Source organism: Poecilia reticulata, chromosome 12 (assembly GCF_904066995.2).
Source record: "Poecilia reticulata chromosome 12, P_reticulata-male-v2, whole genome shotgun sequence".
Lineage (NCBI taxonomy): Eukaryota > Metazoa > Chordata > Actinopteri > Cyprinodontiformes > Poeciliidae > Poecilia > Poecilia reticulata.
In genome coordinates this window covers 1286126-1302426 of record NC_088841.1, presented here as the reverse complement: position 1 = coordinate 1302426, position 16301 = coordinate 1286126, and the positions used below count along the sequence as shown (strand labels likewise).

The window sequence follows — 16301 nt, the reverse complement described above, 5'->3', positions numbered from 1 at the left end:
TAATAATATTACTCAAGTAAAAGAAAAAGGTACAGTGCAGTAGAACTACTCTTAAAAGTACCTTTTTCCAAAAGAATTACTCAAGTGAATTTATTACAAGTACTACCCACTTTTGAACATAGACAACATCAGTAGCCTATAAGCTACTTGCTAACAAGCTTAAGGTGCTGTATTGATATTAACTAGTCATCTTTTAGCTAACATTATCTGTATCCAACATCATTACTCAACTCAGTCGGTTAGTTTTGGGGAAAAAACTGTGAAAAGTTCTTTGTGTTTTGCTGGTTTGCTGCCATGATTCTAGCACACATGAGCAGCTCCGCACAACAGCAGCTGGTCTCCTTCGCTGCCGCACAGGTGTAAACCCAGGGCGAGCGTCTTAGCGCTCATGTTGCGTTTAAAGGCGGCTCGGAAAAACATGTTACCATGTGTTAATAACGGATTAAACAGTTTTAACTGCTGAAAAAAAGTGACAGAAGGCACAGATATGGGAAGTGCGGAAGCTTCTACTCCAATGGTGCCAAAAGTCGATCCTCGAGGGCCGGCATCCTGCATGTTTTAGTTCCCTCCCTGGTGGTAGTAATAACCTTTTCAGCATGTCAATGTTCTTCTTAGACCTCTAATGAGCCATCATTACCAGGTGCACTAAACCAGGGAGAGAACTAAAACATGTAGGATGCCGGCCCTCGAGAACCGACTTTGGGCACCGCTGTCCTACTGTATCAAATTGATATAGGAATAACAGAGAGTTGGCCACTTTAAGGTAAAAACAACAAAGAACAAACAGCTGTTTGTTCTTTGTTGTTTTTATAGTCCAGTGCCAAGGGGGCAAGGCTGACTGTAGGTCTGCAATGCCGCCGGGCCTGGACTCAGATATTATGAATTCAGTACCAAGGAGAGTCATACAAAACCACAATGAATCATCCAGCCTTTCTATAATTGCTTCTAGGCATAGTAATCTTACTTTATGTAAACATTTTATTTGAAAAAAGTTTTCCAGCTCAGTTTCAGCTCGGTCTCTGTGCAGAGCTGGCCGCTGTAGACCTGGGATTTGCTTCCATCTCTTCAGTCGTCTCAGATTCAACAATATGCAACAGTTCCAGGTTCCACAGCTGCTTCGGATGCCACTGCAGGTACACACTACCAGAACAGCAACAACAGGTGCTTTTATTCGCTCCTAATAGGATACAATCATATGGAAGTGTGAAATGTTGTGGTGATGGCTATTCAGGTTACTCAGCAGATTAAAAGTCTATAGTAGGAACATTTTCAGAAAAATGCAGGGTTTAAACATATTTGTTTACATCAGACGGCTTACAAGGAATGTCATGTCTAGAGATTTTTTCTAGGATGTAAAAAGTGCTAAATAACTAGAAAATGTGAAAAACTGAGTCATGAAAAATGAAGAACAAAGTCTGATAGTGAGAGTTTGGAGGATTTTAGCACTTGTTTGTGGGTCATGGAAACTCAAAGGCATTAGAACAGACCGGGCATTAAGTCATGTAAAGTTGCTTCATAGTGAAAGGTATCATTGTGTTTTTCAGGAATTGTGTCTACAGACCAAGCTGTTGGCTCCTTCATCCTGCCCCGTTGCCGAGTTCTTATCTAAAGCTCCACAGCCACCTCCCACACATGCAATCCAAAGTGCTGTCCACATGCTAAAGGTATTTTTTTTCCCCAAGATCCATCATTCTACTGATAATGAAGTGGCTGTGATTGCATGCTAACCAGCCAGTCTGCCCACTAATGTATTCTAGTGAATTCCAATGTATTGCTTTTGCTAATCTTTCTCTCAGACAATAGATGCTCTGGACCAGAACGAAGACTTAACCGACCTGGGCTTCCACCTGGCTGATCTACCTGTGGAGCCCCATCTGGGCAAAATGGTGTTGTGCGCTGTTGTGCTCAAGTGTCTGGACCCCATTCTCACCATTGCCTGTACTCTGGCCTATCGTGACCCTTTTACCCTCCCTGCTGAAAGCTCCCAGAAAAGAGCTGCTCTGCAGAGCCGCAAACGTTTCACGTCCAACACCTTCAGCGACCACATGGCCCTGCTCAGAGCTTTCCAGGTACAAATGTTTGCCTTTTTCACTACTGATGCTAAATCGTTTTCTTATTCACAATTGAAAATATAGTACAGGGGGAATACCAACGTATTAACAATGTAGTGAAAACAACATTTTTTCTTTCTGGCTAAAAAGAATGCTCTCACTAAAGTTGTCATGTATTGTAAGTTTTATTATTATTATTATTTAGGAATTGTGTTCCAACTTCGAAAGTGTGTTTAAAATCAGAATGTAAATAAATTTAACTTAAAACAAATGATTTTGGCTGAGCATAGGACAGAAGTCAGGAATGTGTGATTTTTCTTTTTTTTAAATCATGAAACAGCTGAAGTTAAATTCTTATGTCTTCTGTAAAGTCTCTGAGAGACACATGACCAAGCCCACACAAAATGTATCAAATGACAGTAGACATGTTATTGAACTGAAGAGTAGCAATGGATCTCATATGTCATTACAAAAACTTGAGTGATTCAGAGAAGTGACTCTTTTCCAAACTAAGACAACACATGATGCCTGAAAGCCTTTAAATATGTCAATTAGGCTGCAGCTTTCCATCTCTACTGCTTCACGACTGACCAGTGAAGCAGGCAGCTAATGAAGAACTAATGTGTTAATCTTCCTCATCTACTGTGGCAAACAAAGGGTAAAGGGTCAGTGAGGTTATTTGTTACAAAAGCTTCCAGAAACAACACAGATGTGGACTTGGGTCATGTGACTTAGAGTCAAGGGATACATTTAAAATTAAAATTTCATCAAATCAAAATTTAAAATGAAAATTTCATCAAGATTTTAGTTGAGACTCAACTAAAATCTTGATAAAACTGTCATTTTGAATGAGTCATTGATTTGCACCAATGACTCATGACTTCACTGTAATTTTACCCCTTCAACTTGTTTGGAGATTTCTTACACCAAACAAAAAGTGTGTTGCAAAGAGAAACTGTCCCAAACGTGTTATCCAGTTACCTTCATAGTAACTTACCTGGAGAAGTGATGAGGTCCACCATACCAACTATTAGTAATCTTTCCTATCTCTGCTCTAATTTGATGAAAATGTGTCAAGCTGAGCTGAATGTCACAGTGGGAGATATTTAAACCTCCCTTGTGTTTAGGCATGGCAGAAAGCTCGCAGTGAAGGCTGGGAGAGATCCTTCTGTGAAAGGAACTTCTTGTCCCAGTCTACAATGGACATGATTCTTGGCATGAGGACACAACTGTTGGGACAACTTCGTGCTATTGGTAAGTTTGACTTTTATTTTCCTCTCATTTTATTCATACTCTGCAAAGTGTTGGAATCAAATGAAAACCACTGAAAAGTGACAGCAAAAATCCTTAAAATAGTGTAATTTGAGGTTTTTTGCATCTCTTCTCTAGAAACATTGTGTGATCTTAAGTTAATGGTGTATGTGTATATTTGTGTTGAACTGTGTGATATGAACTTTGGTGTCGTATTATTGTGGGGAGCTGTTTCACACAGTAGATTTTCAAGCATTTTTGACTTTTTACTTGAGAAGGGACATCAACAATTCAGAATTGGCAATAGTTTGCCTTAGAAATGTTCCTCCTGTTCATTTCTTTGTATTTTAGCCCCTGTCATGTTGACATATGCAATATTTATAAATTGTATAAGCACTTAGGGTTATTTTTGCTAATAGAGCCTTTTCTTTGGTTGGCCAGGTTTTGTGCGCGCCCGTGGGGGCAGCGACATCCGTGATGTTAATCTGAACTCTGAAAACTGGGCTGTTGTGAAAGCAGCCCTGGTGGCTGGAATGTATCCAAACATGGTTCATGTCAACAAGAAGACCTCTCTGCTCTCCAGTAACAGAGAGAAGAAGGTTCATTTCCATCCTACATCAGTCCTGAGCCAGCTGCAGTTGAAGGAGGTAGGAATTTAATTTTGCCAAGTTCACATGGAGTAGCTACTCCATGTGAACTAGATGTGTTTAAGGTTAATAGGCTTAAAGCACTGTTGCCTTGCAACAAGAAAGTCCTGGGTTAGAATCCCAGTTTGGGGTCGTTCTGTATGGAGTTGGCATGTTCTCCCTATGAATGCAAAAATGACTTTCAGGTTAATTGCATTGTCCTGATTTTTGGTCCATCACCCAACAGCAGCACTGCTCCAGTACTCTGCAACAGAGCTTTATAAGATCCGCTTACAACTACATGACTGAGCAGCATCAGCTCTGTTCATACACCGAGAAATTTTCCATCCACCCCATCAGACATACACTCAGAATTACATAAAACTTTGCTAACCTAAATCAATGTCACACCCAAAAGTCAGATAGCGTTTAGCAACTTAACTTACCTCGATATGTTTTTTTTAGATTCAACGGTGGATTTTTGAAAACTAGAAGTTCATGCTTTCAGGGAGGCAAAGGTGGCACCGGAATCTCCAGGAGTCGTTTTTTGACCCAGTTAACTCAAATAAATCTTTTAAATAAGGCCATGGCTGGCACAGGTCTTCTGGATGGCTACCTTTGGTGGACTTCGTTTTGGGTTTTAATGATTCTGCAGGTGCCACGTACCCACCTTGCTCTCCTTGAGGGAGGGTCTAACTGTACTTTCTCGCTTTGCAGCGGTTCAGTGCACCAATTCCCCTCTCACCATTGGTCACTTTCAAACTAATGAACAAATAAAAAAAAAGCACAATGTGATGTAACGTGTAACGGCACGCTGCATAGAAATGTAGTTAAGTTGAAAGTACAGACACTGTACTTTAAAATGTAATGGAGTAAAAATCGAAAGTACCCACAATTAAATCTACTCGAGTAAAGTACAGATACATGAAAAATATAATTAAGTACATCCCACCTCTGACAAAACCATAAGATTCACTTCACAAATGATACATTCTTGTATCATTTTTTTCTTAAAAAATGACACATATCCACCAGCAATCTCCATCGACTGTTGCTTTAATAATATAATTAATATAATCTGTTCAAATTCTAGTTGCCCCTACTAATTCACTTTCACACTCCCCTCAGTCAGTGACTTCTCCAAATTAATTTAAAAATCTAAATATTCAATCTGCCAGTTAGATCCCCTTCCAACAATTTTTGTTTAAGAAACCCTTCCCTCTCTGTCCCCATTCATTTATAAACACAAGACTTCCTTTTGTTACCTGAATGATTCATTGGCTGTCTAAGGATACAAAATTGGAATGTCCAAAGAAAGGCTTTGATATGGTGAAACTTTCCTCAGAACAAGTTAAAAATATGAGTTTCTCTGCTGGTAGAAAATATAAAAGGTGATTGTTGCGGCTCTTTCATATGGCTATAAATGAAACCCACTTTCATTTCCTCACCACCTTGATGTTTTAACTGTGGTTGCAATTGTCAGTTAATTCCTAGTGTTATGAACTCACATTTTACATGCAAAAATAATGTTGAGCAAATGCATTTCTGCACAACAGACTACATAAAGTATCAAAATGATAGACAACAAAAAGGTCTAGCACAACCTCTGGTAAGCGCATATAGGTTTTGTATTTAGCATATCTACATTATTATTGAAAGCTTTCCTAATATTCAGCTGTTTTAATCAGACTGTACTTTTTTTTGAGTTGTGCTTGTCTGAAACTGGTCGATCATTCTTTCTATGATTATGAGATGAACTGTGTTAAAGAAATGATTCTTAGGCAAATTATCCTTTGTGTTTATTGTGTTTAGAACAGCAGCTCCAAATCAGGTCAGACCCTCCCCACAGACTGGTTGATCTATGATGAGATGAGCAGAGGTCACAGGATGGCCAGTGTCCGATGTTGCTCCGTGGTGACCTCCATCACAGTGGCCATGTTTGGAGGTGGTACCAAACTTCTCAGCTCCACACTTCATGAAAGTGCTATTCAAAAAAGATATGGTAAGTAAATCAAAGACTTAAAAAAAAAAAAAAAAATTTCATAAGTTTTTATAGGACAACACTTAGCATTTTTAAAGGGGCAGAATTACAGAATGTAAAATTGACTTTTTTGAGTTCTACATCATTTTATAATGTTATTCCATTATCAAAAGCATACCTGAAATGTCGCCTTGATTCTTTCATACATGTATACGTACTTATACAACTAGGCCTGTCACGATAACAAATTTTGCTGGACGATTAATTGTCTAAAAAAATTATTGCGATAAACAATAATATTGTTTCAGAACCTTTTGACACTTATTTAATGGAAATGACTAATAATACATGCGATTTCCTGCCATAGATACACTTTATTTTCAAAAGAACACATAACACTGGAACTGATAAACTAAATAAACAAAACAACCAAAAACAAAAATAAAATGGATTCTCAGTCTCCATTAACAAAAAACGTACTAGAATCAAAACTAATCAACATAAAGCCAAAGTGGAAATAAATACTGCATTCAACCAAAAGAGTGCAGATTATGAAGTCTGTATACTATATTGCCCTTCAGTAACCACTATATTTAAATAGAGAAGATGGGTACATCTGACTACCTAATGCAATAGTTCATACTACATGATTTTTCGTCCCTATTTTCTCCTTATGACAATCTTAGATCGTTGGCCGATCTAAGATTCTCGCTGGTGATTTCGTAACCGATCATCCTGTAGATCGTTGTGGCAGCTCCGATCTAAATCAGGGGTTTTCCCCGACTGGGAGCTTAACGCTGAATGTGACAGGTAGCCAATCAGAAAGCGCAGATTCTCCTCTGTGCTTTCTGAGGGGAAATTACGGAGAGGAATCCCAAACAGCTGACATGGCTGATATGTAGAAGCAACAATATTTATTCAACATTTCGTGCAAAAAATATAGAAATAACAAGGAGAGGAGTTGGAGCCAAATTGCTACCGCAGTTGATAAACCCGGTAAGTTTTCAGCTGTTCTTCGTTAACGTGACATAAATAGGTTATAATGATTTTCATTCAGTCAGGACTTTACGCTGACTCTAGCCACATGCATCACAGGTAGATTCTAGTAAAGTGTTGAGTAACGCCTGATTTTAAAATTGGCTAACTGGACTTGTAGCCATTATTTTGTGCCCATGTGGCTGGACATCACACGGCACGACGAACCCGATTGAACCGTTATACCTAGGATTTCTGTCGGCTAATGTGTCTCAGCTTTTGAAAATGGGCCGACAACTCGTGTAGTGTGCGCTGGACATTACACTAAGGAAATGAGGCAGGGAGGGTCAGTGGAGAGCACCGGAGTTGAGCCTTTTTTCATTCAGTGTCATCAACAGAAAGAAAAAAGGCAGGAAGGGACGATAAAGCCAATAATTAAAATGAGGTAGATAGGTTTAATTTATCGTGTGATCAATTGATTTATCGTTTATCGCGACAGGCCTACATACAACAGTATTTTAAAGTCCATTCTCTGAGCTCCATGGAGACGGTGGAAGGACCTTAGAACTCAGTGAGGTGCTCTATCTTCCTGGTTTTATTGTATCAGCTGCAGCTCTCTGACTTTCTAGGCAGACCTGTAAAGTCACTGTTGCAGTAATCAATGTGGCAAAAGACAAACGCATACATATGATTTGGCATGATAGATATTAAAACTATGAGAAATTTTCACAAAGATGTTTTTTCTTAGTTTTTCCAAAGCTGTCTTTAAAATCTAACCTGTCTCCTTCTCACTTCTCACTTGATCATTTTCATATTAGACACTGTATATCATCACTGTTTCCAAAAGATGAAACTTTCCCTGCTGACCCACTGATTTCTTGCCCCTAATAAGAAATCCCCCCTCTCTAATATCTAATATTTAACTAAAGCTTTTTTCTCACTCTTGATTGTTCTTTTTATGTCCAAAGATATTTATTAGAGGTGCAACGTCAAATCGGCCCTGATTACCTTCATTTTGGGAGATTGGTTATTGGCCAACGCTTAAATGTGAAGCCAATCTTGTCCACCAAACAAATCAGCAACTGTCCTCTTTTGTTCTGATATGAGACAGCTTTCATCGACAGACCGGTCCACCAGGTCATGTCTGCACGTTTGCAGACATGAATAACAATAAGAGACTATTGTTAACTGCAAACATGACCCACTGTGAGGTGACCCACGGTTATCAACTCAGCGACTTTCTTGTTAAATTTATCAACATTCAGACAAAAAAAAAAAGGGTTAAGGATTTTTTCCATGTGCTAAAAATCAAATCAAATGATCAAATTTCTGTCTCAAATTGCTGAGAAACAACATAAATAACTGTTAGATTTGGTATCTGTTTAATTACTCCATAAAATCTTCAACATTTCTTCCTAATCCTAAAAAGATCAAATGTTTTACAAACTTGCCTCTTGCAAATTAAGCAGGTTTCTGTGTTCTATTCTGCAGAAAATCTTCTGGATGACATGAGTGACAGTGACACAGAAGACTTAGTGGAGATAAAGATTGATGACTGGCTTGTCTTCGGGCTTGAGAGAGAGGTGAAGAAATAAAAGCCTTGACATACTTTATCCAAAGCCAAACAGCTGACATACAGTCACATGGTTTTCGAACTGTTAGTATTCACACACACCTTTCATGCAACAGCGCAGACCACCTGCGGGACAGCCCTCCTGCTTCAGTACCCATCATGCCTCTATCTGAGGTCTCTCCTCCCTCCATACATTCTCTATTTTGCTTTTAGGAAATGGTCACTGAGCTTGCGCCTCACTTTTTTCCAGATAACCTCTTCCGTGAACAACGAATTTCCTGGCTATTAACTCCTGGACGATTTATAGCCAAGAGTTATTAACCATCCACCAGTCTTATTATCATAGTAATTTAGTGAAGAATAGTACAAATATACATAATTTGCATACTGTAAGTACAGTAAAAAAACTTCTGATCAATCAGACACTTCGCACAGAGCTCTGTCAAGATGCTTTGACCTGGGCCTGATGTCGAGTTCAATAGGCAGATGCCTCTCTGCAAACAAAATCACACAATTTTCATCACCTGTCTATATTAATGAGAAGTGGTTTCAGCACTTCATATGAAGCATGTCGAGGCCTTAAAGACCAGCTTTTAAAACTTTTACATGTAGCGTTGAGTTTGTCATGTGTTTCATCAGTCCTGAAACGTTTTGTCTGGTGAATCAAAATGTAAATGTGGCAGAAGGGATGATCCAGCATAATCATGAATTCTTATTGTTTTAAAAATTTGAAATCAATGCATAGAATGACAAACTTCATGTATGTTATCAGAACATTCTGGGAATATTTTCTTTTGTTACTGACTCATCATGTGTAATGTTCATGTTTGTTTAGATTACCCAGCCTCTGACAGAAGTGTTCTTATGCTTATCTCCTGTTGGCTCTAATGTTGTCAGACTGCAGTACTGGTGTCTGAACTCAGACAGAAGTGGCAGAACTTGCTTATAAAGAGGATCCGCTGTCCTTCCAAACCCTGGTCTCAGCAGGACGAGGCAGTCATCCAGACCTTAGTGTCTGTATGTGCTCAACTTCATCATTGTAGTCTGCCTCTTAATGGAAATTATTCCTGTGTTTAATGCCTGCAATTAATGCTGACTGCCTCCAGGTGCTGGGTGCTGAGGAGCAGGAAGCTGGCCTGCAGCAGCCTACAGGGATTGGTCAGAGGCCTAGGCCTATGACATCCGAGGATGGGCCAAGGTCATCAGGGAGGAACTCCAAGGCCAGCCCCCAGCTGCCCTCTCATAACACAAATGACAAGTAGGCCAATAACCATCATGTTTCATGGTATTGTCTTGTGCTGTTTTCTATTCTTTTATTTGATTTTTCTGTTTTTTTCTCAGTTTTCTATTCATGGTGATAAAATGACCTAATCATGCCTTGGGTCTTTAGATTCTACAATTTTTCTGATTTAGGATGGGCTCTCAATTATTTATGTATATACCATGCTGATGTAGGAAGGTAGGACATAGGGGCTTCATCACAACTATATGATGATGTACATTTGTTCTAAAGGCTTTAAAACAAGCATTGCATATCATTGTGCAGGGGGCTTCACAGTTGGTTGCACTGTTGCCCTGCTGCAAGCTGAGTTTGTCAAGAGTTTTTAAAACCTAGATGGGAAACGGAAAAAAGAAATGAGATTCTTTTGGCTGGACTGTAGTTTTGCCCTACAGACCTGTCTGCATTCTAGTGAGGCACTTTAAAGGATTCTGATTATCTCACATAAATATCAAACAGTTCCTGAATCACCAGTTCATCCATCTCTGTTATCTAATATTGTTGTTGATTTCACTTTGTTGGAGAAATGTAAAATACCTTTCAGACCCATATTCAGTGCAATCTTATCTAGGTAATAAGTATTACAGCTATGTCCACAGATACAGATGCTTCAAAAAACTCAAATAACAATAATGGGAATTCATGGTGGGAATCATCTTAGATTGAGAAAGTTCGTCCATTAAGAAGTGGATTTTGTTCAGATTCAAGTTCGTTATTATATTCCTTGACAAATATTTATTCAGACTTCAGATGAGAGCTTTTATTAGAGATTCAATTATTAATATATAGAATTCAGGAAATGGGTTTATTAGTTATTTTTACATGGATACAATCACAAATGGGAAATGAGAAAATGAAAGAAAATGAGTTGGCAGATAAATATGCAAAATAATCAACAGAAAATAGTTACATTTATATATTTATATATTATATATTCACCAAAAGGAGAAATCTAATCGGTCATTAAACGAAAGGTCAAGGGTGGATGGCAGAAACAGTGGGAAGAAGAAGTAACTGGCAGGTGGCTTTATAGCATTCAAAGGAAGAGAACAGGATGAAATAGAAAGGAAGAAATAGTTATATCCAGATTTTTTTTTTATACCGGTTTAAACAGTACATCAATGAAAAACATCCTACAGAAAAATGTGATTTTTGTTTTCCAGAAGAGACAGTGAAAAATGTGTTATTATTAGGCTGGAGTTACGTTATGTATCCACTAGATGGAGCTGCACTAAAGTGAATGTCAACAAAACAGTCCGACTCCAGTCAGCGAGCAGAGCCTTCCGCGACAGGGCCAGGACGTGGCCGGACAATGGTCACCCTTCTCCATTCGCGCACAGCATGTTCGTGAAGTACGTGGTCCTAAATGACCTGCAGACGACCTGATTCTAGACGGTCGGTAGGTAGATAGGTCAGTCAAACTTTATTAACAAACCAGCGTTCTGACAACTATCCCAGCATACACCGCGAGCTTCTTCTTCGGGCGAAAATGAAGTCGGCGGCTGCTTACCATAGTTGCTAGACCTGTTGTGGTTCAATATTGGTCCATATATAAGGCGCACCGGATTATAAGGCGCACTGTCGACTTCTGAGGAAATTGAAGGTTTTTAGGTGCGCCTTATAGTGCAGAAAATACAGTAGTTGTTTTTTTCTTTAGCTTTAAAATCTGTGTAATATATATTTAGCATCCTGATCCACACTCCATTCCAGAAGATGGCAGTAATGTACATCTTAAAGTTGCTTGCCAACCGCCATAACAAAGAAGAAGAGTTCCTCAGTCTGTTGGTCATGCAGTTTGGAAAAAAACAGCCTCTCATTGAGCCCACTTTCTTGGCTGCTGATGACAATGTGCAGAGGGTGGCTGGCATTGTCCATAAAAGACAGACGTTTCTGCAATGTTCTCCTCTCTGCAACTGTTGCCAGCCCACCTAATTTGTTTCTTCAGCCTAGTTAGGTCTGCCTTGGAGAAACTTCCATCACCAGCACACCAAGACAGTAACTGATAAAACAGCCTCAACATATTTCCGTAGATGTTGAAAGATCCCAGCCTCCTCAGGCTGAGATCTGAGTAGATCTGTAAGGTCTTCTTAGACCTTACACAGAAGGTCTAAGAAGGTCCTTCTTATACAGCTTCTTATACACTAAGCAGCTATACAGCTGCTTACTTACTTAAAATAAGCATTTTAGCTATTTTTGAAATAAGTTTAGCATACTCTTGGAGTGAGTCAATGGAAGTCAACATGATAGTGATATGTCACATGCGACTGACTCATTTAGCATTTTATTCATTTGCAAATTTCTTCAGCAATTTTCAGTTATTGTTAATCATGTAAAAAAACATAAAGAACTTTTTTTTTTTTTTTTTTTACAACTTTGGCCTGACAAATAGCTGGGAGAAGAAGAGGAGGTGTTATAACAAACATCTAAAATGACACTAATTAGACAGCATAAACATAAAAACCAATAAATATATTACTGCATTTATAAAAGTACAGGTGAAAGTAGTGTGTTCAAAGTACTTACAATTAATATCAATCCTTACAGTTGCCTACCATTTGGTTAGCCCTCTTTAACAGTTGACTACTTCCCCACAGACCTCGTCGAATGCTGTCTTCTGACCTGCTGAAGACTAACTCCCACAGGAGAGATGAAGTCTCACTGGCCATCAAGAAGCTGTGGGATTATCCGTCTTCCTCCAGTAGTTCTTCCTGCTCTTTAACTCTGGATTGGCCCCCCGAGTCTCCCTCAAGAAAGGTAGGACATAGGTACTACATAGGACATTTAATGTCCCACAGGCCACATCTGGTCCTTTAAGATGTCCTTCAGTGTCCCAGATATAAAAATTAGATGTCAAGCAGGCATCTAAATATTTATTCTGTGTGAATTTCAGTGAGCAAGAGGTGAGCACAGGTTTATTATTGCCAGAAGACAGCAGTTGTTTATGTAACCCCCGCGATAATTACCTACCCCAATTGAAACAAAGTATCTTATTTTCATCCATATTCCAACACAAACTTTACTCATTGTAACCTCATTCACTAATGTAAAATGTATACTCAATAAAATGAAGACTGTGTGAGCTTAAAGGAGTTGTTTTACTTGTTTTGTTCCCAGCTGGTCTTAAAGTCTGTGTCTCAGAAGCCGACTGTGCCATCAGTCCGATACTTCATTATGAAGAGTAACAGCATCAGAAACATAGAGATTTCTCAGCAGAAAGGCATCTGGTCTACTACACCGAGCAACGAGACCAAACTCACCCAAGCTTTCCTGGCAAATAGCTTCATAATTCTCATCTTCTCTGTTCAGGGATCTGGACACTTCCAGGTATCTGATTTCAGTTGACATTGTTGTTCTCCTCTGTACATGTCTTTGAATACGAGACTGTCATGTTGTGTAGAGGTTTGTGGTAGGATCCATTTGCAGGAGACAGAGGCCACCAGTGAGTTTGAAGATTTAATAAAGAATATGGAAAGACAAATAAAAAAAATCAAAGGAAGTCACAGCAAAAAACACAAAAACCAAAATCCATAGGAAAAAAATCTAGCGAGGAAAACACGGGGCAGCATGAGGGAGTGACAGGAGTAGACAAAAGGATCCGGAGAGTAGTCAGTGAGAAAGAGAGGCTTAAATACTATGGAGATTGTGAGCGGAACAAAAGGTCTGGGCGGATGAGCTAACTAATTCCAGGTTTGAGTGGAGGGAGAGGAGAAAAACTGAGTGAGCGAGGGGAACAGAAAATAATTCTAATTCTTACACTCTTACACACTCAAAGTATGCAAAAAATGTATCAAGACTAAAAATGTGGATTTTGCAAGATACGTCCCCTTTAAGGCTTTCTCATTTTCAAAACTTTTTAAGAACAGGAACATTTCTGAAATGTATCCAGCGCCTCAGTGACTGCATGCTGTCACTTAAAGAAATTAATAACAATTTTATTGTTGCATGTCAAAAATAACTGTGAAGATTGTCCCAGAAATGTGATATCTGAAAATGGCATTGCAATAAGTTGTTTTTTTTAAATAAAAAGCAATCCACTGAAGGTGTGTGGTTTGCAGGGCTACGCTCGCATGACATCTGTCGTCAGCCAGGAGAGCTGCCAGGACTGGGGCTTCATGGGGCTCGGAGGAGTTTTCAGTGTAGAGTGGATCCATAAAGAGAGTCTTCCCTTCCCCTTCACCCAGCACATCCTCAACTCATGGAATGACAACAAGAGAGTTCAAGTCAGCAGGGATGGACAGGTGAGACTGCATCATAAGCTCAAACATACTGTAGCTGCTTGCTGCAGATTCTGTCGTCTCAGACTGGCAGAACTGCCAGAAACATTAAGAAGTGTTGGGATTTACAGTAAGAGGTGGTTAACACCACTCAGTTTCTCTTTACCAAGGTTTAGGTTGTGTTAGAGCAGTGGTATCAAACTCTAGTTGATGTCCTGCAACTTTTAGATGCGTCTCTGCTTCTTCACACCAGGCTCCAATATTATTTTATTAGCAGAACTCTGTAAAACCTGTCTGCATTCTAGTGATGCTGTTTATCCATTTAATTCAAGAGTGTAGGACAAGGGACACATGTAAATGTTCCAGGACAGCAGCCCTCAAGGACTGGAGTTTGAGACTTTATCAGAGGAAGCAAACATAAAGATGCCATTAAAATAAAAACTGATGTTGTTTTTATGTGACTATTTTGTGTTGTGTAGGACTTGGAGCCTCAGGCTGGCAGCCAGTTGCTGTCTCTGTGGGAGAGGACTTCTGGGAATCGGCTTCATTAGTGTTGGACTCCTCATTAACTTAACAGGTATTCTAACTCTATGACTGGATAGGAACCCCCAAACTTACTGACCATGGAAGGAAATATGTTTATTGGGCACTCAGAGCACTAATGTTGCACATGTGCCATGTTCCACCTGAAGTGCCCTGCACCACCAGTTCAGACCTGATGACCAGAAAAACTGACTCATTCCACAGAGAAATGTCTCCTCTGTGCTGCTCTCAGTTCAAACATTAGTTTTTGCCTCTTCATTAATTTCTCATTCTGTTAGATGTGTTTTTGAAACGAGATTTGTTGTAAAAGGTCTCCGTACAATAAGTTTACAATAAAAAGAATGTGTCTCTGTAGATGTAAACAGGATTCATGGTCTACATGGTCTGACGGCAACTTTATTCTTGCTGATGTTTTTCAATGTTATGCTTTATTCTAATTGGTGTAATTGCCCTGTTTTTATCCAACTGACTTGTTTCTATTTAAAGCACATTACTTATTTTTGTTAGAATATTCAAAGTCTGCTTTATTTGTTCATTAAAGATCTGTTTAAATACTGTATTGTAATTATGACTTATTATTCCCTCAAAGATGTAACTTTCCTGTTAGGAATGTCCTAATGTCCCCCCGCCTTGGGGGGGCAGGCAAGGTCTGTGACCCTGCTGGGTCTTTGCTGTACATCACGAGCGTAAGACCCACCAGGCCAAGCAGAACCCCAAGGCGGTGGCTGAATGCTGGGGCCAGCTGATGGGTATCTCCGATTATGAGAAGGAGGGGGGACCTACCCCTGCTGAGGCTTGAAAGCTGAAGTCTAGTCCGCCACGCAGAAAGGGCAACCATGAGGTTGCGGCAAGGAATTGCCAAGGAGGCCAGCATGTGCTCCAGCATTACGAGTTACAGAGGAAGCCTTCTGTAATACAACATTGAGTCTGCGAGCACCGAACATCACGCAGGGCTTCATCCGGAGACACAATGAACGAGGCAACAGCAGGTTTGACCGCAGGCATGTGATCCAAGCCTGTCTTGACCAGCTCCTGCATAGCTGCCAACACCTGAACATCGGTGGAGAGATGCGAAAAGGCTCTAGGGTCCCACCGACAAGCATGTAACAACCTGAGGTTGATGGTCTGATGGAGGGACAGAAAAGGGGGAAGGGGCTCGTCCACGCCTGAAAAAGGCTCTGCCAGGAGTGGACTCCACCACTTGTGGGACATCCAGCGGTGGCTGTCTCAAGGCCATATGCAAGATGTCTTGCATTGAACTGTCACCGCCCACTAGCCGCACTCCGAGACGAAGAGCATGTTCCAGTCTCTGAAGTGCGAGACGACTGTACCACCGCTTGAGCACCTGCCCCTTTTGCTCCTTGCCCCCCAAGTGCCCTATTGGTCAAATTTATTTATTTATTTTTTTGGTATTATTTTCTAAGCCCTCTTCTGACACATAAAAACATGTTGTTAAAATTATTTGCTTTTTTGTTTCTTTGTTGTATAACATAAGCCGGTCACCTTGTTACCTTCGAACTTTTGCCCGTGACGCATGATGCAGTTGCCTCTCACGCAGTGAGATAAGGCGGCTAACTGTGGAGTTCAACGTTGCGAACGTTCCAGATTACAGAACAGTTTTTGGTGAATTAAAAAAAAAATGCTTTTGGTTAATAAAGTGGAGTAGACTTGCTACTTGTCAGATGACGGAAAACGTTGAAGTATCGTTTCTGCTTAAGCTCGGAGTCGCAGTTTAAGCAGAGAGGTAATGAAATACAACAGACACTGACAGGCCTCTGCGTCTGCCTTTCTCTGAAGAACTGCTGGGT

At 39.9% G+C, this 16301-nt stretch overlaps 1 protein-coding gene across 2 annotated transcripts in view; it reads left to right on the top strand.

The window, feature by feature from the left end:
* ythdc2 (YTH domain containing 2) overlaps nucleotides 1-15050 on the top strand; it is a 43693-nt gene extending 28643 nt beyond the window's left edge. For both annotated transcript variants that reach the window (XM_008423091.3, XM_008423089.3), the window contains exons 19-31: nucleotides 1028-1133; nucleotides 1545-1664; nucleotides 1797-2069; nucleotides 3179-3305; nucleotides 3744-3949; nucleotides 5741-5930; nucleotides 8376-8467; nucleotides 9355-9474; nucleotides 9564-9715; nucleotides 12331-12490; nucleotides 12851-13060; nucleotides 13792-13974; nucleotides 14430-15050. In XM_008423091.3, coding sequence (XP_008421313.1) covers nucleotides 1028-1133; nucleotides 1545-1664; nucleotides 1797-2069; nucleotides 3179-3305; nucleotides 3744-3949; nucleotides 5741-5930; nucleotides 8376-8467; nucleotides 9355-9474; nucleotides 9564-9715; nucleotides 12331-12490; nucleotides 12851-13060; nucleotides 13792-13974; nucleotides 14430-14501 — 2011 coding nt within the window. In that variant the 3' untranslated portion in view covers nucleotides 14502-15050. The remainder of the gene's footprint in view (nucleotides 1-1027; nucleotides 1134-1544; nucleotides 1665-1796; nucleotides 2070-3178; nucleotides 3306-3743; nucleotides 3950-5740; nucleotides 5931-8375; nucleotides 8468-9354; nucleotides 9475-9563; nucleotides 9716-12330; nucleotides 12491-12850; nucleotides 13061-13791; nucleotides 13975-14429) is intronic.
* Nucleotides 15051-16301: the final 1251 nt, after the last annotated feature.